Source organism: Anarrhichthys ocellatus, unplaced genomic scaffold (genome assembly GCF_004355925.1).
Source record: "Anarrhichthys ocellatus isolate YVR2014 unplaced genomic scaffold, GSC_Weel_1.0 scaffold6, whole genome shotgun sequence".
NCBI lineage: Eukaryota > Metazoa > Chordata > Actinopteri > Perciformes > Anarhichadidae > Anarrhichthys > Anarrhichthys ocellatus.
In genome coordinates, this window is record NW_022280036.1 from 9,980,778 (window position 1) to 10,007,873 (window position 27,096).

At 40.9% G+C, this 27,096-nt stretch overlaps 3 protein-coding genes across 3 annotated transcripts in view; 2 read left to right on the top strand and 1 right to left on the bottom strand.

Annotated features, from left to right (window-relative positions):
• The window catches only part of swap70a (switching B cell complex subunit SWAP70a), a 7,640-nt gene extending 7,263 nt beyond the window's left edge, over positions 1–377 (bottom strand). Inside the window, exon 1 of the mRNA XM_031846839.1 lies at positions 230–377. Coding sequence (XP_031702699.1) covers positions 230–325 — 96 coding nt within the window. The 5' untranslated portion in view covers positions 326–377. The remainder of the gene's footprint in view (positions 1–229) is intronic.
• Positions 378–1,737: 1,360 nt separating this feature from the next.
• On the top strand, positions 1,738–19,102 carry ipo7 (importin 7). The gene is made up of 25 exons (XM_031846417.1): positions 1,738–1,950; positions 3,926–4,007; positions 8,583–8,739; positions 8,856–9,014; positions 9,100–9,256; positions 9,736–9,825; positions 9,959–10,053; positions 10,148–10,232; positions 10,348–10,482; positions 10,676–10,775; positions 10,873–10,949; positions 11,054–11,170; positions 11,987–12,076; positions 12,211–12,376; positions 12,494–12,654; positions 13,156–13,284; positions 14,415–14,481; positions 14,609–14,734; positions 14,905–15,002; positions 15,114–15,209; positions 15,323–15,543; positions 15,839–16,050; positions 16,155–16,361; positions 16,468–16,584; positions 17,386–19,102. Exons 1-25 carry the CDS (start codon positions 1,867–1,869, stop codon positions 17,481–17,483), a joined length of 3,126 nt encoding a protein of 1,041 aa, XP_031702277.1. The 5' UTR covers positions 1,738–1,866; the 3' UTR covers positions 17,484–19,102.
• Positions 19,103–19,202: 100 nt separating this feature from the next.
• On the top strand, positions 19,203–26,452 carry tmem41b (transmembrane protein 41B). The gene is made up of 7 exons (XM_031846418.1): positions 19,203–19,668; positions 21,304–21,421; positions 22,483–22,611; positions 23,177–23,270; positions 23,621–23,725; positions 24,036–24,174; positions 24,265–26,452. Exons 1-7 carry the CDS (start codon positions 19,575–19,577, stop codon positions 24,432–24,434), a joined length of 849 nt encoding a protein of 282 aa, XP_031702278.1. The 5' UTR covers positions 19,203–19,574; the 3' UTR covers positions 24,435–26,452.
• The last annotated feature ends 644 nt before the right edge of the window (positions 26,453–27,096 follow it).

The window sequence follows — 27,096 nt, forward strand, 5'->3', positions numbered from 1 at the left end:
TGAAGTACACAGTAAATTTGGGATTAAGTACACAGTACATTTGGGATTAAGTACACAGTAAATTTGAGATGAAGTACACAGTACATTTGGGATTAAGTACACAGTACATTTGGGATTAAGTACACAGTAAATTTGAGATGAAGTACATAGTAAATGTGAGTGTCTGTTCATCCTGCGAAGCGTCTGAACTTCGAAACAAAACAAAAAATAAAAGAGAACTGAAACGCACCTTTAACTGAGATTTGGAAACCTTTCCACGGTGATCCACGTCCAGGGCCGTGAACGCGTGCCAAATGGATTTCAAAAGCTCATCTCGAAGCCACATTTTGTCCCTCGCCAGCAGCACCAGACGTCTGTCTCCCAGCTGTAAATCAATCTCTGTGGTTTCACTGTCCGCCTCTCACACACAAACACAAGCGCGGTGACGGTGGCGCAGCAGAGAGACGTGTGATGATTGCGCCACATGGTGTTCGTTTAATTTATTTTCTTCATTTGAACTCTGACAAAACATTGTGAGCTGTTTTCCCATCATAAACTCAAAACCTCAAATTAAGCCATTCAAAGTTAGCTCCACCTCGATCAATTAACCATCTTACCACATTTAAATGCTTATGAATGCATCTGTAATAAATATGCATGTAATAATATAACTATGCCAAAGACTTCTGCTGCATAAGAAGGATTTTCACGTTTGGTATCGAACATGTTCTTAACATTTTATAATACTTCTGTTTTTTCTTTATCGAGGGAACATTTTAAAGGTAGGATTTGCACTCGCGTTGGAGTATCACATATGTATTGCTAATGTTGCTCTCGTAAAATATTTGAATAATTCTCCCACCAAAGCATCCTCATCCAATTTTAACAGGACACTATGAGCTACAATAACACCTTCAACTGAAACTAAAATTTTGCATTTTGGCCTTGTATTGTTTCGAGTAAATGTGTATGAATAGGCTACTTACTGATTACTGAATGTCCAATCATCCCTCAGCACACCCTGAATAGTTACATCATTCTTTGGAAATACCGGCATAGTTAACACGTTCTTCAGTAAGATTAAGTCAAATACATATCACTATCTTATTGACAGAAAGTTACAACAAGTCAAGTAAATTGAAGTGTTTAATTCACAGTGCCCTGACCAATGTGATAGCCTAACTATTTTTAACACTCTTTTGAAGATTGATTTAGTCAGTATGAATTTGATTATCTTAATCTCATTATGTTTATTATTGTATAGGTTTAGTTAGTTAATATGATATTTGTGATTCTCCTTTTTTGATTTGTTTATAATTATGCCATATTCAACAGAAAGTATAGGGATTTAACCTTCAATGGTGACAGAGGTCTACAGACAAAATGATGGACCTCACAACTAAGTATAATCTACCATAGATTCTTATAGCTGAAGATCAAGTTCTGTATTTTGGATTATGATCAGATGAGACATACAATTCAAATCTATCATATTTTTATAATATATAACTAATACTCTTCAGTTAAGTGCGTGAACACCTGTTGTGACCGTTTCATTGTTTGACGAATTAGTCAAAATGTTTATTTCCTTTTTTGGAATGAGGGCAACCAGCAGGGGGGTCACATTCCCTATGTCTTTAAAGCACTGTGCATAACATTGGGCAAATTGTACCAAAGTTACGCTGGGAACTACAATTCCCGAGGCTGTGCATTCGCCGCCGGATGTTCGTGCTGCACAAATTTGGCGCTGATCTATCCGGGTACTTTATTCACTGCTTCCTTTCGCGCCGGGTAACCGGAGAGCTGTGCGTCCATGTGCGCAGTGACTGGGAATTGCTAGACGTCTGAAATATAACAAAAATCCGAGCCGTAAGCAGAGTTTTCGTCATGGATCCTGAGTCTTTAGTCGAGGCCCTTCGGGGCACGATGGACCCCAATCTACGGGAGGCCGCGGAGAGACAGCTGAACGAGGTAAAAGTTGAGATTAGCCGTTAGTGGTGATGGAGGTAGTGGCGCGGTCCCAGGCCGGGCCTCGGCCGTTCACAACATCAAGATGGTGCGATCACGCAGGCTCTGCTACTGCTACTGTGACCGACCAACGGCTACATTCCGCTACTCGACAAGTAGCGGTTATACTTCATATTATGCCCTCGTTTCTATCACCAGCGTAGAGCCGTTAGTATGAATTCAATAGTATTTTTTATTTCGATGACACTCATGTTCCAGCAACCAGCGTTAGCTTCATGTTGAGCCAGCTGTGTCGCTAATGCTAACCCAGCTAGCGCCTCACGCTCCGCTAAGGAGCTCATTATTAGCTCGTCACACACAGTTTTTGGTATAGTTTTGACTGATTTCGGAGCTGACACGACACAATAATACGTTGACAGGTGTGATAAACAACAAGTGAAGCAACCTGAAACGTGGGGCATGTGCTAGTTAGCGTATTTAACAGCAGGACACTGAGTCCTAGCCGTGTGGCTAATGTCGGCTAGCTAACTTAGCTTGTTGGGTGAGCTGCCATAGCTCCACTACATAGCTGCTGCTCACGTGTCACTGTGACAAGCCCTGAAGTGATGACATTATTCAGCAACGCAATAACATTTTCGCGGACCAACAATTTCGTCGTTGCTTGCCGTTGCCACATTTAATTAGTGATAGGTGACTTTATAGCTACTTAGTAAAATATATACAATTTAAGTTTTACGTTAGCATAGTTCCACGTGAGCTACTGTTAACAGAGTTAGCAACTCTGTTGGAAAAAAGTTCTCTCTCTCTCTCCAGTTATGCTTTACTTTTTAATTTTTAGTATGTTGCTTATCGCTGAACTTTAGAGTGTTTATAACATTTGGTGTCGTCTGCAAGCTTATGTAACGTTACTCTGTACAAATGAACTCTCACACAGGTTCAATAGCTGAGATTGAGACTGGACTTGGTAACTTTGACTACAACTTAAACTATGGAGTCCTCTCTTGTTTGACACATAACGTTATGTATAATAAAACAGAAATTAATAGTTTCCCATAAATGTCTATCAGTTAGTATGGACGTCCTAAATATATGAACTTAGAGCCTTCATGTCATGATGCTCACAGATTGTTTTTATCACCTGTATTGATCATAAGTACATGCAGTCCTTGAATTGTTTGTTTTGAAGCCCGATTTTGAGAGACTACTTACAAATCTCAGAACCACAGCTCCACTCTCTCTATCTGTGCTGTTAATCACTGTGTGACATTTATCACAAACGAAGGCCTATTTCATGTTTCATATTCAAGTGATGATAATCCCGGCATAGCACATGTGTGGAGTGTGTTTTTCTTCTTCCTCCATGTTTATTTTTGGCAGTGGCATTTGTCTTGGGCTGGTTTTTTGTTACACCCACACATGCATTGATAGTAATGGCTCACTTGAATGGCGTAGCTTGGAGAGTATTCCTACACAGCTGGCTGGAGTTATTGGAGTTGTGTACAGAACAAAAAGTCATGTCTACTGGAGGAGGATGGAGTAAATCTGTCGTAGTGCATGTTTTCTAAATACAGCGCTTTGCTTAGTCATAACTCCGACTTTGTTTTTTCGTGGAAAATGGCCAGATAAAAATTGAATAAGGCTCGACAATATGTTGAACCAACCAATAGCAGCTTTAGTTCTGTAAGGAGACAATAGCCCAGAACTATATGGGCTGTCAACCTTATTTTTAAAATAATGTAACAAGGCAAAACATTATTCATCAATTTCAAAATATTAAGCAATAGTGATTGTGCGACACCTGTAAGCTAAACATAATGTGTGCTGAACTTGTCTAAAATACAACCTCCTGGCTTAATAACTCCAAGTAGGGTTCATATGAAACCTACTCTACACAACACTGTATGAACAATGTGATTCTTAATGTTTTCAGTGTTTTCTTACCGCTTTACATTCAGCTGTTCTCATTTCTGATTTTCAGGGTCACACCCAGGTCAACTTTGTGTCCACACTGCTGCGTGTCACCATGTCTGATCAGCTGGATTTGCCTGTCAGACAAGCAGGTGAGTCTAGACCGTGGCTTGAGAAAACAGTCCTGTAGTCTGTGAAAGATGATCTTTATATAAAACTAGATGCAACATAAAACCCCCTCTGCATATCTTATTCATCTTAAGTGTTACAGTGCTCATTGATTTAGAGTTTCTATTTGAGTGAAAACAACGGACTTGCGCTTTGATTTGGCAGCACTGTGTTGCCTCCTTCAGCGAGCCACCGTGACTTAAAAGACATTTATTTAAATTAAAGTCTTCAATGTTGCAGTTTAAAATAATCACGAAAAATAGGGATTTAGTCCCTGCTATCTTCTGGTAGCTTAAGGAGTGGGACCATTACTTCTTTACAGTCAACTGACTTGACTTAAAGCTGAGATGGAGATTGAAAACACTAACTGAGGGTTAAGGTGCTGCCAGATGTGACCTGTTAAAAACGCATCTTACAGGGAAAACAACCTAATTAATTAAAAGATATTCTCCAAAACTGTCTAAAAGCAATTACACTGGTTTGCTAATGACATTTCAAGACATTTATCAGAGGGTTGAATGTTAATTAATGACCTTCATATGCTAGGACTTTGCAATTGCGACTGAGATTAAATCTCCAAATAAAAATCCAGAATTAGATTGAGATAGATTTTAAGACGTAGAAATAATTATTCGTGAAGCTGGATGAATACTTCACCTTGTCATCAATGCTCCAAACTATAAAGCGTACAAAATAACACTTGCTGAGGAAATTAAGTTGTCCTTTTCTATTGTCAGTGTTGCTGTTATGTGGGTTGACGTTTCGGCACTGTGATCTACCACTTTGCATCGGACTCCAATTTTGTCCGATTGCGTTACGTGAGAAATAGACTAGATATTCTCCACGATCCCAAGTTAAACAGGTCACTTATATAATAGTTTCTGAAAAGATCATTTAGCCGTGTTACATGACTCCCACTTGTGTTCTTGTGTGGCTAAAGTGCCTCGCTGAAGAGCAGTGGACATGTGGAATTTGTTAAATATAGCTTGTTTTGCTTCAGTCAAATGCTGCTCTGTGAGGAAGGTGTCAAGGGAGGGAAACATACGTGTTCAAAGTGAAATTCATGACCACAAGTTGTTGCAAAAAGTACACGGATAGCATCTGAATCGTTGTGTGTCCACCTCAAGTATTCATAGCTGTAGCAGCAAATTAAGCCGATAAAGAGCTGTGCTATGGTGCAATGAATTACTTTTCCATCTGTAGGAAAAATGTCTTGACAGTGTTTAAAGCAGAATAGAGGAGGAGTAGCTCCTCAGACTGCACTGATGCTGTTCTGAATCAAATTAGCTGACGGTAAATTAATTCAAGCTGACGGTATGGACTCGGTTTGGACTCTCTCCAAGTTAACGGACGGATACCAAGAATAGCTCGAGGCTCCTTGAAGGATTCCTTTGTGATTACGTCCGGTTTTCAAAATAAGGTGGTAACAAGGGTAGATACAAACTGGCTTATATATATTCATTATTATATTCAAAAGAAGTATACCTTTTTTTTTTTTTGCCTGTATCCCTTTATGCATTATAAAGAAAATACCACAAAGTTGTGAGGTTAATTTCTATTGTCTTTGATTTTTGTGTTGCTGGAAAATAAAGAATCCCTGGCAATGACCGATAATTTGAGTTGTAGACGTCTCTGACGACATGCAAACACGAAATCAAGAATTTGACTCAATTATGAGATTTTCCATCGTAAAATTCACACATTTCTGGTGCGAAATGGCTTCATTTCAGAACACTATAAAAACACATTGCTCCATTATTTCTGAAAATGGTTGATTTTTGACTTCAGGACATCTCTCACTACATACAGCAATGACTTCACATCTGAAATGTAGCTATTTCGTGGTAGAAATATTGAAATTTAATCTCGAAATTGATAATAATTCTTGATCTTGTGTCTATGTAGTGAGAGATTTCTTGTCATTATCCAGAATAATTCATTTAATTATGTTTTCATTAAGTTGTTTTCCAGCAGCCGAAAATCTAAGAACAACGACATTTCCCTCATCATTTTGTGGTGTTTTTTAAATTAATTTTTAAGGTGTACATGTAAAATGTTTTATACCGCTTGTGAATATAATCCATTTAATATTACTGCCACATGTATTCTGTATGTATCCTTGTTAGCACCTTATTTTGAACGGATGAAGTCACACGAGTATCCTTCTAACTTCACCAAGTCCGTCGCTAGCTGTCAGCTCCTTAGACTGTACATGGTATTTATATACAGTCTTCTTTACAGTTTATGGTCAGCTGGATCTGGGTCGATTTAAGGCATTTACTATGAGTGTCGGTATATGGGTGAGGTACAACTTGAGTGTCAGCTGATTGGACCATGGAGATGCATGCTGGCATTGTACTCTGATCTCTGAGAAACATTTTAAGTAATAAGAGGAAACGACCCTTTGTTGACGACAAATTGATTATATCGTTATTCTGAGATGACATTTTAAAAACATGTTTGAATCATGTCCGTTTAGGGCTACATTATCTTAACTTATTGTTTTGGCACTTAGTCGATACACAAGTCCGTCGGATTGTTATGCGTGTAGCTCCTGTCTGGCTTGATGTTGGAAAGCAGGCCAACATTAAAAAAGTGCTGTCTCTGCTACGATCATTTCATTTTATTGGCGCTTACTACATATCTTCAGTGAATAGATGATCAAATGCTTTCATCAAAGTGGTTTTATAACAGGCAGCATCATTGAATGTGGGTTTGAGTTGTTTTTGAATCCGTATTGGCAGCATGTCCGGTACATGAGGCGTTTTTGAGATCTCTGCTTCTGAGGTTTTTGCTGCCAAATGTGTTTTGTTTTTGTTTTTGATTTTAAGGTCATTTAAAATAGTTAATTCACGAGAAACACAAATTGTTCAGATGTTATATTAGAGAGTGGCTAATCAGAATAGCTGAGTTTGTTAAGCACCACTGTTATCATACCTGAAGTCGGTATTTCACCACATTTATATGGCCATTTTATTTTTGGTTTAGTTTGTCCTTTTCTACCATATGTTGGCCTCTCGGCAGTTTCATTCAGGTAGTCATTTTCCTCCTGTCCATGACTCTAATTTACGCGACTGATTCCTCGTGGCTTTGCAGCGCTGGGTGATAGTGTAGTCTGGTGGTCATAAGGGGAGGGGGTTTGTGCTCTGTCAGCATTGATAGGCTGGATTATGATTGCCTCGCTAGCGGTGTAGACGTTTGTGTCAGCAGTCTGACGTTCGCCTCAGACGGCGCTCCCTGTGAGCCACAGGACTCGCAGCGGGGCCCGCATTGTGGAAGTGAACCCGACTCCCAGCCTGGTGCCACATTCAGAACTACAGATGGAAGAATTTATTTGATGTAAATGCAGTCAATATGATTTGTTAACATTTGGGAGTCGCATGAGGTTGTGCACCATGTATGGTTTTTAAAATTCCATACATGGTGTTCAACCTTATCTGCAGCTGCTTTACATCAGACTATCAATCACTTGCACTGGTGTATACAATAAGTTGCACATGAGTTCTCTCTCTCTCTCTCTCTCTTTCTCTTTCTCTTTCTCTTTCTCTCTCTCTCTGAGAATTAAGATATTTAATCGCATGGATTTTTTGCGATTAATTGCATTGTTATGGCCAAGTGCAATAACATTTGGTTTGCAAACAGTGCTTTTTAACAGCAGTATTCCCTTTACACAGTAGCAGTTCTATCTGTGCTCAGTGTGCTGACTGTATGTGAAACGTTCCACTGCTGTGCAACAGGAATACAATGTTTCAGCACGTTTCAGCTAAATGTGTCTTCATGACAGTCGGAGCATGTGAATGCAGCTCTACTGTTCATCAATATAATGCCGTAACTCCAAGGTGATGATGGTTACCCAGCGATGTCCAGTAGTCTCCAGTGAGGGCAAAAGCTGCTGCACGTTGTAACGCCGTCGCTTTAGTCGTCCTCTCCTTTAATACAACTCGCGTATTCTTCTTGTGATGGTGGTCGATGATGGCGTCTTGAGGGAGGCTCATACGTGCCGGCATTCGTTGCGATCCTAAAGCTGCGTTCACAGCGAACGCACCTTGAGAACGTTCCTCAGACCGACATCTTCCACAATACTAATCGGCTGCAGTTTGTATCCACTTCTGTGTAGCATTAGTTAGCTTGTCTTGCTTTTTTTTTAATCTATATTTCTCCCACACGCTGCATCAACGTATTCTGCCGAAGACTTCCTCCACCGCTGCCAGTGAGCAACGCACTTTCAAAATAATGTAACGGACTGTCTCACCCAGTCGAGGAAACTCTGTAAACGGAGCAGGCAGGTCTACATGGATATCCCTGCTGGCCGACCGTCTGCCGAACAGCCCTGAGCTGGGCTTCAACGGGTCTTCATCTCCAATCTACATCCTGTACTTGAACCATTGTCACTTTTCTCTCTGAAGTGCCGCGGAGTTAGCCTGCTAGCTAAACTGAGACAGATAAGCTAAGAAAGTGCGCAGTCGCCGAAGCGTAAAATAGTCGTAGTGGTCCGTAGTCTATATTTTATTTTTTTGTACTGTTAAAGGGCTGACCCTTGTGGTGTTCTCTCTGTCTAGGTGTGATTTACCTGAAGAACATGATAACCCAGCACTGGAGTGACGGCGACGCTTCAGTCACAGAGACTCCTGCTGTCAACAACATCCCAGATGAGGACCGGCTGTTCATTCGAGACAACATAGTGGAGGCCATCATTCACTCCCCCGAGCGCATCAGGTAACCACACTTACACATTGCAGGTTGAGTAGAGTGAGAGGAGCTCAGGAGATTTTGTTTTTCATCAGTTTGTCTAAATTAATCAATCAAAACATGTATTTTTTTGAACTCGTCAGAGTCCAGTTGACGACATGTATCCACCACATGATCAAGCATGACTACCCTGGCAAGTGGACGACCATCGTGGACAAGATTGGCTTCTACCTGCAGTCAGACAACAGTGCAGGATGGCTGGGCATCTTGCTCTGCCTTTACCAGCTCGTCAAAAACTACGAGTAAGTCAGGGTTCTCAATCTAAACTTTATTTTGTATTGTAGCACATGACATGGGGGGGGTTAACATTGTGCTATTGTGAAATAGATATAAGAAACCAGAAGAGCGTCAACCTCTCGTGGCTGCCATGCACATCTTCATGCCCATGCTGAAAGAACGCTTTATCCAGCTCCTCCCCGACCACTCCAGTGACTCTGTCCTCATACAAAAACAGATCTTCAAGATCCTCTATGCCCTCTTCCAGGTAATGTCACCGCTCATGGCATCTTCTCTTAAGGGGGGGGGGGGGGGCTTAAGAAGAAGAATAAAAACTTGTTTGTCTTTTTCTTTATAAAGATTTGTTTTAAAAAGCCTTTCAATAGTTTTGCTCAACCAGTACCCGCTATAACGTGGACGGTAAAGGTGCAGTCACAGTCATGTTATACCTTACAGTAGACGTTGACACTGTCATGTTGAACATCGGTGTGGGCATGCTGTCTGAAATCACACACCGGGCAGGCATTACGCCGCCGTTGTTTGGTTCAATGGGGAAAAGCAAAGTCGGCGTAATGGCAGATCTTATTTACAGCAGTATTGCGCAATCTCTGTGTTTTGAAAAGCACAACTTCTTTTAATAAAATAAGTATTTTAGTCTTAAATCTGTGACCCCTTTTGGTGTGAACATAACTCAATGTTTGGTGTAGAAAGATGTATCCTTAAAAACGGACTTGTTCATCTCCACAGTACAACCTCCCTCTGGAACTCATCAACAGGCAGAACCTGACGGAGTGGATGGAGATCCTGAAGACAGTAGTGGATAGAGATGTGCCTCCGGTACGGAGACACAATTCATTCATACTCCACCAATATTGCCAATTACTCCTTACAAATGATTTGTTTGTCCAAGATGTAAATATTTGAGTTATCCACAAGCTGACTGTGCTAACGCTGTTTTTGGTTTGTGCAGGAGACGATGCAGGTAGATGAAGATGAGCGACCCGAGCTGCCGTGGTGGAAGTGTAAGAAGTGGGCCCTTCACATTATGGCTCGTCTGTTTGAGAGGTAAAAATCTATACACTTTTCTCTTACCTTTTTTTATTTTTTAGTAAAACGTACAAACCTGTTTAACGTTTGCTATATTAAACCATCTGTCCAGGTATGGAAGCCCAGGCAACACAACAAAAGAGTATGCAGAGTTTGCTGAACTTTTCCTCAAGGAATATGCAGTTCCTGCTCAACAGGTAAGGATTTCAGAGGACGTAATGTAAGCAGCAGCTCTCCAGTCGGACTGAACGGTGTCTTTTGAAGTGCACCTCACAAGTGTGTAAGGAATTTCTTTGTACATCTGTCTACTAGGTGCTGCTGAAAGTCTTATACCAGTTCAAGGAAAAGCAATATGTGGCTCCCAGAGTACTCCAACAGACACTCAACTACATCAACCAGGGCATAGCACATGCTCTGACGTGGAGAAACCTCAAACCACACATCCAGGTACGCATAGAACATGTCTAAATATCCTTAAAATGACAACTCTTAGATGGTAGCTGTGCAGTAACAGCACTGTGAAACTATCTTTTGATGGTCTAGTTGTCCCCAGTAGAAGCATGAAGCTAAAGCGCTGCCAATATGTACCGCTTCAGCCAACATCACTCCCCGATTGTGACTCTTTATTGTGTTTTTTCAGGGCATCATTCAGGATGTGGTCTTCCCCCTCATGTGTTACACAGACAGTGATGAGGAACTGTGGCAAGAGGATCCGTATGAGTACATCCGCATGAAGTTTGGTAAGCAGAGAAAGTTGATGCCTGCCATTAACTTAAGAAGTATTATTGTGTACTTGTGATGGCCAATCATTTATCCAATCTCTGCTGTCTCCCTTAGATGTATTTGAGGACTTCATCTCTCCAACAACAGCAGCCCAGACACTCCTCTTCACTGCCTGCAACAAGAGGAAAGAGGCAAGTTGAATGTTTTTGTTTTTTTTGGTTAATTCAGTTCGAAGAACTGTCCCTACAATTCATATTTATCGAGGCTTAATCCGGTATGCTCTTGCTGTGTTTAGGTGCTACAAAAGACAATGGGCTTCTGCTACCAGATTCTCACTGATCCCGCCTCTGACCCCAGGAAAAAGGATGGTGCCCTCCACATGATTGGCTCTTTGGCTGAAATCCTTCTGAAGGTAAACGCCTCTCAGCCAGCTTGATAGCACCACCTCTTTGACTTTTCATCTTTTCTACACAGAGATTATAAAACCTTTGTTTCCTTTCAGAACAGAACAGGTTTTGAACATTGAAACATTTTCACCGCACCTTGCTGTTTGTTTTTACCATGACAGGACAGCCCTCGTCAGCATTCAGCTGGAAATTATGATCTAACAGGGGCAAGAGATAGATTTTCACCTGGAGTTAGTATGTTCAACAGATCAAAAGTCCCTCTAATATCTATTTTATATCGCTCTGAAAACACCCCTTTTAAACTGATTTACTAAAGTTTCTCGCCAAAAACATTTTACACGACCATAATGTGACTCATGCAAACTTCGTTAACCTTAGCTCTGTTATTTCGCCCAGCAGAACGGGTAACGGCAATGTTAACTAGCTCTTCTTCTGCCAATTTCAACTCGGGTTTGTTGTTGATAATGTAGCATTCATTATCAGGGAAAAACAGGGCGTGTCCCCAAAGGTTTGTTAGCGCTGCTAAGTATCCTCTGTGCCATGGTGCCAGTCAATGCATCCATGCTCCACTCCCAAACAAACTGAAACATGATGCATGTTAACGGAAAGCATCAGGAAGAGGAATCAAGAGCCACGGAGGAATCTGACCAGGAACAGATTCTCGATTCCCATCCCTAATCTGAACCGTTTCTAGAACGTATCCAACAAAGTTGTGGGTGATTTTTATTTGTGTTAAAGTTAGAAAAGGTAAACATACCGGATACTTGATGTGTTTAACTGTCTTGTGAAACTTGACAGTTTTTATTTCTTTCTCTCCACAGAAAAAGATTTATAAGGACCAGATGGAGTTCATGCTGCAGAATCACGTCTTCCCCCTGTTCCGCAGTGAACTGGGCTACATGAGAGCCAGAGTAAGTGATCATGCCCAAACAGGCAGACCTAAGACTTGGCATGATGGAATAAAGTGGCTTTGAATTGACACAAACTTGTTTTATTGACTCAGTGCTTTGCTTTTTGTTTTTCCTTAACCTCCATTTTCACACAGGCCTGCTGGGTGCTGCATTACTTCTGTGAGGTGAAGTTCAAAAGTGACCAGAACCTGCAGACCGCTCTTGAGCTGACCCGCCTCTGTCTAATCAATGACAACGAGATGCCGGTTAAGGTGGAGGCTGCTATTGCCCTGCAGGTTCTCATCAGCAACCAGGAGAAAGGTGAGCAAGTCATGCCGCTGGTGTTCTACCGACGGCATTTCATACACAATCGTTCTTCTATGAAGTTTGTAGTTTTCTTTGAGTGTCTGAATTAACTTGTGCGTTTTTATTCTTCAGCCAAAGAATACATCACCCCCTTCATCCGGCCAGTGATGCAGGCACTCCTGCACATCGTCAGGGAAACGGAAAACGATGACCTCACCAATGTCATACAGAAGATGATTTGTGAATACAGCGAGGAGGTGACTCCAATTGCAGTGGAGATGACGCAGCACTTGGTAAGTGCAAAGCAGTAAAAGACGCTACATGTTAATGTTGTCATTTCACATAATGCCATCACTCGGTGCCTTGATAAACTTCCCCCGTGGCTGTAATGTATGAGGAGACCTATCCTAGGAGAAAAACAAATGTTGAAAATGAGCTATACTGCAGATGAAGTACAGGCAGCCAAGATAATACTCGCCCACTGACTAATCCAAAAGGAGACAATGATCTGGTTTTCTCTAAAACTGTAATGTGCCAGACAATAATGGCAACTACATATCCACGTTAAGGTACCAGGAATGTAATTGTCTCGACAAAATGCCAGAGAGCATGTTTGCTTATCTTCTCTTGAGCCACCAGAAGTTTGTTAAAACTTGTGCAGTCAGTTGCACAGCAGTTCTTCGTCATTTTAGCAGTTTTTTTTTGTCATGTGAATGCACTGATTGCAGATGTTCCCCTCTCAGAAAGCGACTGTGGACACAATCATAATAGTCTCTGTGTTTGTTCTTTGTCAGGCTATGACGTTCAACCAGGTGATTCAGACAGGCCCTGATGAGGAGGGAGGAGATGACAAGGCGGTGACGGCCATGGGCATCCTCAACACCATTGACACATTGCTAAGTGTGGTGGAGGACCACAAAGAGGTAAGCAGCATATAGCACTAGGCGTGCTGCCCTCACGCACACACACAGTCTTCAGGCCAATCACTCATCTCGGTGCCACTTCCTCTGCAGAAGCAGCTCTGATCTGCTGTAGAGTTCCTGCCAACACACTTCAGCCACCCACCAACTCCTGGGAACACGCTCTGTTCTCACTGTGTTCAAAGTGACTCAGACGCTGAGGCAGACGCTAGATATATCGCCACCATGTCTGATTAAACACAGGAGTGCTTGTGCTCGAAGCCATTGGATTTGACCAAGCATTACTTTACACTGAGGATAATTAACTCCTTGATGATTCAACAGTTTAGTTTTCAGTGATACGTCAATGTATGTCACTTCACTACAAAGAACTGGAATCACTTTTATTTGACCAATGAATTGGACATTACAGGATTGAAACACCAGGTACATGAAAAACATTAATGGAGACGAGGTGCCTATCCTTGTTGCTTCTAGTTGATTTGACTCAAAATGTAGTATGGCTGGTTGGTTGTTATTGAATCAACATTCAGTTTTATAATGTTGCATTACAGACATTTGGTTAAAATATGTTTTAAAACTGTTTTTTTACTGGTTTGAAGTTGTCGGCAGCATACTGTGTATGCATCAACATTAATTATGAGTTATTTTCAGACGGAGAAGCTCTGTGAGCATGCGCTGCACTGTCTCAGATGCTGAAATGCAGCGGAGGAGATCGATAGACAGTATCAGCAAAGCCAGGTCTTTTCTATTATGTTGGAACAGGCTACATGTCTGTTTATAAGCCTACAAATGAGCAAGTTCGTTTTTCTGGGATATTGCAGTAATTTGTTAGATGTGATTATTGTACTTTTTGTAGCTGTTTTCATTTTAATAATAAAAGGGAAATCCTGGAAGTACAATTTTTTTTTTTTTTTCTTTTTTTTTTTATCCTCATTTCTCATTAGACACCAACAGCAAATCTCCTCTCCCATCGCTCTTTTATTTTTAACTCGAGCTCGATGGCTGCAACGGGATGCTCCGTGTGTTTGTAGTACAAGGAACATGCTGTTCTGTATTTGATGAAGGCAGCTTTATCTTCTATGTTATGTTGATTTAAGTCCTCATTGCCTTTAACCCTCGTGCTGTTTCAGATCACCCAGCAGCTGGAGGGCATCTGTCTGCAGGTGATCGGCACTGTCTTGCAGCAACATGTACTGGGTAAGCAGGTCCATCCACATTCCACCAGCATGTTGCACTACAACTGTCTGTCGGCCTTTGAGACTATTGATAAACAGACTATATTTACCTACAGTGACTCACTTGTCTTGACCTTTTCTTTTCCCAGAGTTCTACGAGGAGATCTTGTCCTTGGCTCACAGCCTGACCTGCCAGCAGGTGTCGGCACAGATGTGGCAGCTCCTTCCACTGGTGTATGAAGTCTTCCAGCAAGATGGATTTGACTACTTCACAGGTGTGTGTGTGTGTGTGTGTGTGTGTGTGTGTGTGGCTGAGAACTAGATTTTAAGTTGTAAAATAAAAAGGATCATTAGTACCGGATCCATACTCTGTAACAGCCAATTTTCAATAATATAATTTAGCAAACTCGGTAAACTCAGCTGTGGGAAAATGTTTCTGTTTCAGATATGATGCCGCTTCTTCACAACTATGTCACAGTGGACACAGATACTCTCCTATCTGACACCAAATACCTGGAGATCATCTATAGCATGTGCAAGAAGGTACAATGATGCAATTGATAGTGCATTATGTGACGAACTGTGTTTCCAGCTAATTATTTGAGGTGATTGGTGTGTATTAGGAGGTTCACCTGAGTCTGTCACTTCACTCAGGTGCTGACAGGTGATCCTGGCGAGGACCCAGAGTGCCATGCAGCCAAGCTACTGGAGGTGATCATTCTGCAGTGCAAAGGTCGAGGCATTGACCAGGTCAGTATCTTAACAAGTTTACACCTCAAACTAGTTAACTGTAAAGCTACAACCAGAAAAGTAAAGTAATAGCAAGTTTATCTTCAATAGAGCTCAACGGTCTGTTGTTGCAGGTCGTGCCGTTGTTTGTGGCTGCTGCGTTGGAGCGTTTGACGCGGGAGGTGAAGACCAGCGAGCTGAGGACTATGTGCCTGCAGGTGGCTATCGCCGCACTTTACTACAGCCCCCCTCTTCTCCTCAACACTCTGGAGAACCTACGCTTTCCAAACAACACGGAGCCTATCACTAACCACTTCATAACTCAGTGGCTCAAAGATGTGGACTGCTTCCTTGGGTAAGGGTTTCATGAGTATTTCAACAGTGTAAATAAGCACTCGAGTACACTCAGTCCTGACTGTTAAAAGAGTTTCTAAATCTGCCAATGCATGTCTTGAGCCTGCTATTAATCATATTCAATGTCATACTTTTCAAATGTATGAACTATGGCTGCAACTACTGTAACTTTGTTTTGCCGTTAATTATTTGAAGATGTTAAATGCTGGTCTCTCGGGCTCTTTTGTTCAGTCGGCTAGTAACAGAAATTTCACAACTGTTAACAAAAAGTTTTGTGTTCCCCTTGCTCCCCTCAGCCTTCATGACAGGAAGATGTGCATACTTGGAATTTGTGCGCTCATTGACCTCGAGCAGAGGCCTCTGGCTGTCAACCAGGTGGCCATCCAGCTTCTCCCAGCAGCCATCCTTCTGTTCAATGGCCTCAAGAGGGCGTATGCCTGTCGAGCGGAGCACGAGAATGACGAAGATGATGACGATGAAGATGGGGAGGACGACGACGAAAACAACGGTAGGTTAATAGTGTTGATATATTCAGTGTTGCATCAGCCAAGTTCAGTATTCCTCTGCAAGGCGAGTGTATTAACGTGTTCCCTTGACTCTGAATGACTGCAGCCGAGCTGGGCAGTGACGAGGACGACATTGATGAAGAAGGCCAGGAGTACCTGGAGATGCTGGCGAAGCAGGCGGGAGAGGACGGAGACGACGAGGACTGGGAGGAGGATGATGCTGAGGAGACGGCACTCGAGGGCTACACTACAGCTGTAGATGATGAAGACAACCTAGTGGACGAGTATCAGATCTTCAAAGCCATACTACAGAGTAAGAGGACCGCCTGCTGATGTGAAAGCTTGTGATGAGCAAAATGAGATTTAAATAGCTTTGTGAAACAAGTATGGATCACTAATCGTACTTTACTGTGATGCAGATATCCAGAGCCGTGACCCAGCATGGTACCAGGCACTAACACAGACCCTTGACGAGGATCAGGGCAAACACCTTCAGGACATTGGCACACTTGCAGACCAGAGACGGGCAGCACATGGTGAGCGTCTGCTGAGACTGCAATCCAAATTTCCAATTAAACTCTGATGCGGCACTTCAGTCTGACAATAAAGCAAATTGTTTTTTACATGCTACTACTATTTCCTGCTTTTTTTTTTATTGAGTTCTGTTGGGTTTTTTTTTTTTTTTTTTTTTTTTTTTTTAATTTTAAATGTTCTTATAAATGCAATTTCATCGAAACATTGACCTGGAGTAAAATAACTAGTATTCATAGCCTTTATCCAATTACACTATACAGTCCAGCATGTTGCAATCAGCCACCTTTGTGCCTTTTTTATGGGCACTAAGATATGAATCTGGGATGATTATTTAAGAAATAGAATCGTAATTAAATGTTTGTTAAAATCCAAGTTCAATTGTAAAATGCCAATACACTGTGGATCGTTCTGCCTGCATGGCTTTTGTTAACGCTTGTGGCCTAAAGTGTAGGAGCTGTCGAAGAACCCCAGTGTCCAGTGTTTGAGTGTGTTGTTCCCAATATCTCTCCTCATTCCTGTTATCTGTCTGACGAATAATAAAGTCATAAAATGCCCCAAAACGCGTTGGATCACACTGTGTGGCACCTAGTCTTGTCTCCAAATGCTGTTCCTGTGTTCTGTGGACAGGGAAGAGATTTAAAAGCCTTATTCACGTGGCGACATGTCGTCTGTCTCGGGCCGGTTGAAAATGGCCAACTTTTAGGGGTGGTCTAGCGCCAGCTGTGTACATGAGCAGTAAACAAGACTTCCCGTGAGGTCACATCTGTGGTTTTTAAGCACTGTTGCTTGTTATCTTATTGCAGAATCCAAGATGATCGAGAAACACGGCGGGTACAAGTTCACAGCGCCAGTGGTGCCATCTACTTTCAACTTTGGAGGCACTGCTCCAGGAATGAATTGAGTCATCCGTTCTACTTTTTATTACTCTGTGACTGATTGTAGTGAAGTGAAAAAAAGCTTGTGTTGTTCCCTTAAGTAGTGGTTCCAGAACTGGTTCTTCTCAGTCATTCTTCAATCTGTCAAACGGGGGAAATAGCGCCGGAAGATGTGGGAAAGCAACTAAAATGCAACCAATGGCTGGGGAAAACAAACCAAGAACTTGAGCACGATGCAGGAGAAGAAGCTCTGAACAACGTTGTCTTCTGGAGCCCAATGTGGTGGGGATACCATGGCGGCAACTCTTTTGTTTTTTTTTCCCACTTAAACAAATTTGGGGGATTGACAGTTAGAAATTGATGATGGGACTAAATATTTCATTATCACTGTTGTGGCCAAATGGCCGTAATAAGATTATACCTCTGGTAGTGGTGATATCTACATTATTTTCTGCATAAACAAACGCTCATGTTTATGTACATACAAGCCAAGGTTATTGATTTTTCAAGTAGCCTTGAAAAACCACCAGAGGCATTTGTAAGGTGTTAACAGCTGTATTCATATGTAGCATATTGGATACTTCATAGCACTATGTGATGCCTGATCTCTGTAAATTAATGACTAGCACTTTCATATTGTTCAGGTATCCTAGCCTTCTGTATCAGACTGCAAATTTTTTAAATTGACTATTTAAAGTGATAAACAGCTGTAACTTTGTTACTTTGCAAGCGACTTCTGTAACGGCTGGTTGTCAAGCATCTGGTTACAGAGTGGATCAGTGAGCAACTCGGAAACTATTGATTTCAGGAAAAGGAGAGGATGCTCTTGGTGTTCAGTGTGGCTACAGGACATGTTTGTGAGCACTGAAAGTACAATTGAATACATCATTGAAGCGTGTACAATTGGACTTATCGTGAAGGTCTCAAGCTTTTGGTTGGTGTATGGATGAACCATCTATATATACACAACATATTAAAAAAAAAAAAAAAAGGCTGAGGGATTCCATGACCCCGCGTGTTTCCTTATACAGGCGTATGTATTTTCCTACTTTATAAGTAAGTGGTTAATATTTTCAGATGACTTTTTGTAAACACAAGCCTGGTTCCACGTAGCGACTCTGAAGCAAAGATGTAATCAAAGGATCACAGTGACAACTTGATTCTAACGTTTCCGTCGCGTCCGAGACGAGCAGCCCGGTGAGTTGTCCAGCAACATGTAGAAAGACATAACGGGCGCTGGACAGAGGATATGACGGCACTGCAGTTTTACGGAGCCCATAATCGATGCTGAATAGGCCTTTACTTTCAAAGAAAACACTGGCATGTCTCTAGGAAAAGCACAGGTGTAAAAGTTATGGTAAACCATAGCAGAATTCATTTACCTGCTCTGGGCCCTTTATTGCGACTTAGTCAGTTTACTGAGACACATGAATAGAAGAACGGAAATTGGGTTCATGCTCCACTAAAACAACCGCTGACATGCTGTTTAAGATGATCTTTATTCCCTAAACTCGGGGACCTGTTTTGGGTCTAAGTATACTTTTAAGACCCATTATTTAACTTGTGTTCTTATATTCTGTGTATTTCTAAAGTAATTGTGGTTGATCACGCATTGCATAAAGAATTGGAGGAACACTGGTTAATAGAGACCTGCCTGCTCATTTTTGCCCTATGGCCCACTGAGTTTAATATGGTTATACATTTCCAAAAAACTTGACTCTTGCCAATTAAGGGTCGAATTTAGTTTTGTCCTTCAAAATTATTTTTACTAGACCAAGTAAGTTAGTAACTGAAGCTGTGAGATTAATGAAGCTGAATAAAAGGTATTCTGTTCATTAGATATGTAAAACACTTTAAACATTTCACTCACTACTTTATATGAAACGCAATGCACCGACTTACACAGCACGTGTCACTGTTTAAAGGTTAATAACGGAGACACCGCCTGGGGCGCTGTCGTGGATACTACAGGGTTTTGTGCTGAGACGTGAAGGTGAAAGGTCAGCCTGTGTCACGTGTCATTGGGCTGTCACCTCACCGGTGCCACTCCACCCGACCGGCTGTTGCCGTTACACACGTTGGTACCCGAGCAGACCTCAACGCTATCCAAGTGAAAAATGGCCAAAAAGCGGAAGGAAAGACGAGAGAACGACGGTTTGCCCTCGACACAAGAGGTGAAGGCGAATGCTGGTGCCTCGGAAGCACTGAAAGGTGGGTCCTGGTTCCGGTTCTGTGGTGGATAACTGTTAACATGAATGTAGAGCAAAAGCGGAGGAAAGGAAATCCTTCCAACGTACATATACATATATTGAGCAATATAACGACTTTGCGGTCAAGCGGATTGCAGAACCGGAGCTAACGTAAAGCTAACGTTGGCCGAAAACTAGCCGACTACGACTCCGGTGGCTAACGCTACATAGCTAGTTAATGAAGATTATAACGCTGTCCCGTTAGTGTTACGTTAGCTAACCTACACACCAAGCCATGTTGATGAGCCTTAGTACGGGGCTGAATGTGATTAAGTTGTCACGAATATTAAAATGAGAGTAAAAATCTATTGTTGTGAGCTAGGCTAAGGTTAGATGTCTAATTAACAAAGACCGTCCAACGAGCCGTGGTCTCGTCTTTACGTTACTCAGCAACAATACATCACTGTGAAGAAAATGTTACTTAGGTTAAAGTACGTTTTCTCAGATGTACTGAAAGAATCATAAATGAATGTACTCTGTGCTGAAAAGTAGCCCCTTTGATTGTTATACGAATATGAATTATTTTGTACATTTGCTGTTCTAATTATTCTTATTATTATTATTATGTCTGCTGCATTAATGTGTAAGAAGCATTTTACTGTTGTAGTTGCTCGAGGTGGAGCTAATTTGAACCATTTTCTATACTGTTGCATAGTTTAATCTATAACAACGCACCACATTTGATAAATTAACTGTTATGTGTTTAATATCCTAATTTGTTTTGTAACTACAGCTGTCGATAAATATAGTGGAGTTAAAAGTACAATTTCGCCCCTCTGAAATGTTGTGTAATAGAAGTGTTATGCTGCATGAAAAGGAAGTACTCTATTAAAGGAGAAGTCCCTAAAAACTGTACTGAAGTACAATCTTATGCAAATTAGTTACATTCCACCAGGCGCGCATGCAGAAAACCAGAACGTGTACACCCTTTTTTCAGACGGAAGGTCGTGAAGTAATAAGAAATAAATCAAATAAAAAACATTTCCCAAACCCTGAAACCAGGATTTCAAAAGGGAAGTACTTAGTTGCTGATCAGATTACACTATTACAAAATTATGCGAAATTGTCCTAATAACAAAACGCAACATATTTGTGTGTTAATAACATGAAAACAATAATTTCCATAATTGTGTCCGTCCACATAAATCACCACATAAGCATTTTTTTTTACTTTGACTTGTAATTGATTTCATCAGTTTCACAACTGTCGCTTGTTCTTTGAAACCCAAAGTCTGGAGGAATACGAATGTCTTGTTTTCAAAGATCTGTATTAAGTTTCCCTCGTTCATCTCTCAATTACATTTCCAGAGTCCTGTAGTTGGTTAAAAAACAACTAAACACCCTAATTTCCTTTAACACGACGCGTCATTCTGACACATGAACTTAACCGTTGCTACCGTAGAGCATGATTTAACAGACCAGCTCAGAAACAGCAGGAGTCTGTCTCAAGGGGGGAGTTCACTTCCCTGTAGGGGCTTGAACAAGTGACGCAAAACTAATGAGCAGATTACACAGGGCTCCCTGGTAGCTAGTTCGTCTGTTTTTTTTAGAGTAACTTCTTGATTTCTTTGTTAAATAAGTTCTATTTCCCCAACAGAGGCTCAGCACACTGAAGGCGGCTCTGCACGCATGTCTCTCCTGATTCTGCTTTCTATCTTCACCTTCGCGGCCTCAGTCATGTACCTGGTCTACAGGAACTTCCCAGAGCTTCCTGAGTAAGTTATCTCCCCCACCCACCCACATGTTACCAAATGTAATCATCCACAGAGCCATGTTCATTACCCTTAAAATCTAAGATGCATTTTTGAGCAGTCACAAAACGATTTGCTCATAGTGCAGTGGATTTGTAAGTGTGGTAATGAAGCTGTGACTCTCATGATTACCAAAATGTATTCCGTGCTGCTGCTTCCCAAGTGGGGATATATTACTTTAACTAAAACTAAACTTAGCTGACTGAGTGGTAATGATAGACATAGAAGAGTAAATAGGATGTCATAAATAGTTAAATTCAAAAACAATGTTGAAGTGTAACAGTTTCTGATTTGCTTATAGTTTTGTACTCAATGCATGTCATTATTGTATTGATGTTTCTGATCAAGGTAAAAGTAGGGGCTGTTTTAACACCCTTTAGTACTACACAGGGTAACACATTAGTAACAAACGCATGTACTTAGAGACATTACAGGAGAAGATAATACCAGGTAATATGAAGGCTAAAATATAGACACATGCCAGAAAATATCATACAAATTTGTACTGATTTATCTGTAGAATTTTTAAAAAGCTTAAACCTTTTTAGTTGTCAGCCTTGAGTTAGAATACCTGATGTCCTTCATTCTGAGGACCTGAGGCTCATGGTTGTACCAATGTAATGTCAGTAAAAAGTAAATGATTTAGGTAAATCCTGAAGTTAACAGGTCGCCTAACAAAGAGCCCAGTCACAGTGTCGGGTCTACATAATGTTGTTGTTGCGCTCGAGGTGTGGAGTAGTGTGAGTCGAGCGAGTGAAGACAAGCTGAGGCAGGTAAAGGTAACACTCGTGGTCGGGTGACGTTTCCTTAGTTTGCAGGAGTTGCCTGATTTCGGCAGTATTTCTATGTCAAGAGAAGATCAAACCGAGCTACTCATTTTGACATGATGCTCAAAATCCAGAGGTGGCGTAAGCATTTTGAGCATTCAAGTTTTGGTATGCATTGTACTGTGATGAAAACAAACAGAATATGTTTGTGAGAAATATGTAATGACTGAAGTTTTTTTTTTTGTTTTTTTTTCCCAGTGATGAAATGGAGAAAATCAAGATCCCTAAAGACATGGATGATGCCAAAGCTTTGGGAACCGTGCTGTCCAAATACAAAGACACGTACTACTCCCAAGTGTTGGTGGCCTACTTTGCGACATATGTTTTGTATCCTTGGATATCTATCTACCTGCCCATCTTAGCCTAGCTTCCTACTGGGCTGTGTCTTCAGAACTGCCTTGCTGGAATTCAGGTCTTTAAAGAATGTATGGATCGAAGTGAGAACAACAATTTAGTGAACTTGTTGATAACTGGGGTCAGGCCTCTGAATCTGCTCAAACAATTCAACACAACAGAACCATGGCACCCAGCCATGTCTTGTTTCATGTAAAGACACGTATTGGATCATTGGCTGGGATGTGTAGACAGTCAGTTCTAAAGCAACTCACATTTTAAGAGAAAGATTTTCAGTTCAGTTGACCTTTCCATCAGGAATAGTGTAGAACTAGCTGGAGACGTGCTCAACATTTCAGGAAAATACTGTTTTCTATCCTTTTGTGCATTTCTTTCTCCCGTAACATTGACCGCTTCAAATCACATATTCTACAGAAAGACCAGCAGGCTAGAGGGCTCGGAGGAATATATGCTTTTGATGTATTTATTGTTATTTGTCTGTTACTATTGTTAATTGATCTTGTTTTTGCAAAGTGGGTTACCTTAACGCTTTTGTCAGCCTGCAGACATTTGCAATCCCTGGATCCATCTTCCTCAGCATCCTGTCTGGATACCTTTACCCGTTCCCCTTGGCTCTGTTCTTAGTCTGCTTGGTGAGTGAGGAAGGCCGGTATCAAATGTGTGATTCAAAACAAATGCTGTATTTTGTATGATGAGCAACTGTGCACTGGAATAGTAACATGCTCTCTTTTACATTAATGCGTCATGCCTCTTAAATATCCATTTTTAATATCCATTTCAATGAAGTCATAATTGAATCTGGCAGGCGTTGGTACGGACAACACTGTAAAGATACGGCCCCCTCTATCCTTAGTCAGTTGTGGCCACTCTATTACTATTTTTCAGTTCAATTTCTAGAGTGACAATGATTTTAGGCAAGGTGTGTGCGTGTGCGATTGGAAGTAACCAATGTTTCCTTGCTGTGTGTGTTTTCTGTTGGCAGTGCTCTGGCCTTGGTGCTTCCTTCTGCTATATGCTGTCATATCTGGTGGGCAGACCCATTGTCTACAAATACCTCACAGAGAGAGCACACAAATGGTCCCAGCAGGTAAAAGCCGAATAACTGAGTTTGTACTTTGAATAGAAGGTGTATTCGTTTGAGCAATTTTGTGTTTTCTGTTTGTTCACACTGCATGAATGCTGTTAATTCAGCTTTAAGTGGAATTCTGAAACGCTGAAGTTGGATTTACCAAAAATAAATACTGGTATTGCAAAATGGTATAACTGTTACTGAAATAACCATTACGACAAAAGTGCTCATATTGTTAATATCAACTGATCCTTGTAAAATCCTCAGGTGGGAACTGCTGGTAATCAGGTTACTCACTGACATTCTGCTCATGACTCTTTGCTGGCAGATTGAAAAACATCGAGATCATTTAATCAATTACATCATCTTCCTGAGGATAACCCCCTTTCTTCCCAACTGGTTCATCAACATCACCTCACCGGTCATCAATGTGCCTTTGGGGGTTTTCTTCATCGGTACCTTTCTTGGTAAGACTTGTCTCCTTCTTCTGACTGTCTGTACTATATTTTGGTATTGTTTGTTGTCGTTGACTCACCTGTAACCTGGCTTACTCACAGGAGTGGCCCCGCCATCCTTTGTAGCGATCAACGCGGGGACAACACTGTACAAACTGACCACAGCTGGCGAGGCCGTGTCCTGGAACTCTCTGGCTGTGCTCGGTGTACTTGCTGTGCTCTCCATCTTGCCTGTGTGCTTCCAGAAAAAGCTGCAGAAGAAACTAGCGTAGAACATGAAACACCTCAGCACCTCATCTGCTGGCTGATCCCCGGCGTCACCTCCCCCCCCTCGGCTCAGGAACATGAAGCTGTCATTCAAGTTGCTGAGGGGGGGGGGGGGGGGGGGGTTCCTGGTGTTACGTGTAAACTGGCCGCTGCTTGCACAACTTTTTTGGTTTCTGTGAATATTGTTGTGTTTGTGGCACATCTTTTAAATAAGATAAATTAGATTTTTGTTTTTGTTGAAGGCTCTGCTCATTATTTGATGCCAGATAATTAAAGGTGCTACTTGTGGGATGTTGGCGTAAAACTCGTAATTCTGGTTTCTCTTTTCTTGCTAGAAATTGGGGAAAAAACCCGATGTAATCAGTACCCTGTTGAGGCTGGTGCAAACATCTGTCTGTTTTTCTGACTGGAATCACTTTTGCTATTACATTTGTTTTGTCAAAAGCGTATGAATTTCCTGCATCCTCTTTGTAGCATCTTTAACTTCCACTCTCTTTTTGATATTTATTTTAACATGCTCGTGTCCAATTTCAACCTAATGACGTGTACCACCACAGCAATAACTGTCACACACATTTTGAAAGTGGATTTTAGTTTTTAAAAAGTAGTGATACCGGTGCTTGCCTTTGGCAAACATGTGCAATGAGGAAAGAATGAAACTGGAGAAGAAACGTGTGATGGTTGATCTTGTTGACATGAGGGTGAGTTCCTGTGTTCTTCCTTTGGAAGGTGCTCCACACACATTTTCAGCAGTTCCTCTTCACATTAGCAGCCATCGTAACTTGTAGAGAAGCTGATGTAATATTTCCTAACCAGGATGCCGAACTCCAAAAGATTCCCTATTTGTAATGAAGAAGTGAACAAAGACTGTCAACACAGCTGATTTATGTGGACTAAGATGTAAGCAACCCAGAAAAGCCAAACGGAATCATCTTGGTTTGTAAATCTGAAAAATCACGGATGAGATGGGTTCTCAAGGTTTGCATAAGTTAATGTGTGTTCATCTCCACCCAATAATGTTTGCCATGCCAGTATGGAAATGTGAGCTGCTGTCCATACTCTGGATGATACACCAATGTTCTCAATAAGACTAACGGGCTGAGGTTTCGATGTCTTACCCAGCTTTTTACCGCTTCCATTCTTCGCCAGGTGAACTGTATTATGAGGCCTGATTTATGTTATTTGTGTTCTTTAATTGTTCTTCGAATGGCGATTGTTGTGTCCTGTGCAATGAAAGCAAGTTGTTTTTGTTTTTTTTGCCGGTTTACCAAGGTAACTTATTTCTGCTGCTTAGAAATGCTCTGGATGGTTGATGCAGTGAATGTACATGCAGGTAACTTAATCGATTTCTTTAATCTCTTAAAAATATCATATTCATAGAAGCAGTTGGTTTGGTGTATTTCCTGTTTTTACTTCAATGTCAGATTTACTGTGTACTACTGTGAGATTATTAACCGCTCAAACAGATACTTAAACATCAATTTATGTGAAACTGAACTGGTTGTGTATGAGCACACCGATGTCTTAGCATGTTCTCCTGTCATAGATTTATCTGAGGGGTGTGTTTGTACAATTGAGGTACATCGTCTTGGAAAATGCATCTTCACTAAGGCGTTTAAATCGAATGGTAAATGCTATAAATTTCTCCAACAATCTTATTTTTTCTCTCAATACTTAAACAGGAGCGTGATTAACTTCTTTGAAGTTGTCCACAATGCTGAATTTGACAAGACATTGAAGATGCTAGATTTTAATGATTTTTCTCTATTTTGTACAATATTTAAATCTAATCCTATTCTAAACTTCATCCGACACATATAGTCAAATTGGAAATATTGTTTTTTTGTCCTATTAAAGATATAGTAAGATAAATGTGTAACCCTCTCACATTTCAAAAAGTATTATTTTGTTCTGAGAAGTGATTTATTGCAATATGAAGTGTTTGCAGATTGCACATTTCTGTCCTATCATCAAATCTATGTTCTTTTATATTTATTGAATTATTAAAATAATCTTTACAGAATATAATTGAGTTTTAAGAGTTCTGTAAAAGAGTGCGTGTTTGATCATGCTGCAGCATGGAACTATCAAAAATAGCCTTTGTCGAGGCGAAACTACACACGATGAACGCGCTATTTCTAGGATTCTTTCAATCTTGGAGTTTCACAGTAATTATGTAATAAGCTTGAAGATAAACTGGGCTCTCTCGCTTTGTAGGAGCAACAGAACCTGCAGCAAACTTCAACGGCATTTGTCTCTATAGCCCAAAGAAAACGATTCAAACTGGCATTTCAGTGTGTTTATGAATCCACAAACAGATCATAATGTACTCTTCATTTCAAGTCTGACAGAACAAGAGTGAGGTTTAGTGCCACCAGGTGGTACTATTGTAACATACCTGCTAAGCGGGGACACTCTGTAACTGTGACATTCCCCCTTTTACCAACATAAGATGCATCAATCAGGGGAATTTTACATGTAATTTGATATTTTATAGACAAATGGGTTGACTAATAGTGAAACCATTGTATATATGGTTTCACTATTGCATATGTATATATATATACATATATATGTATATACAGTTGTGTGAAAAAGTGTTATACATATATACATATACATACATATACATATATACATATATATATACATATACATATATATATA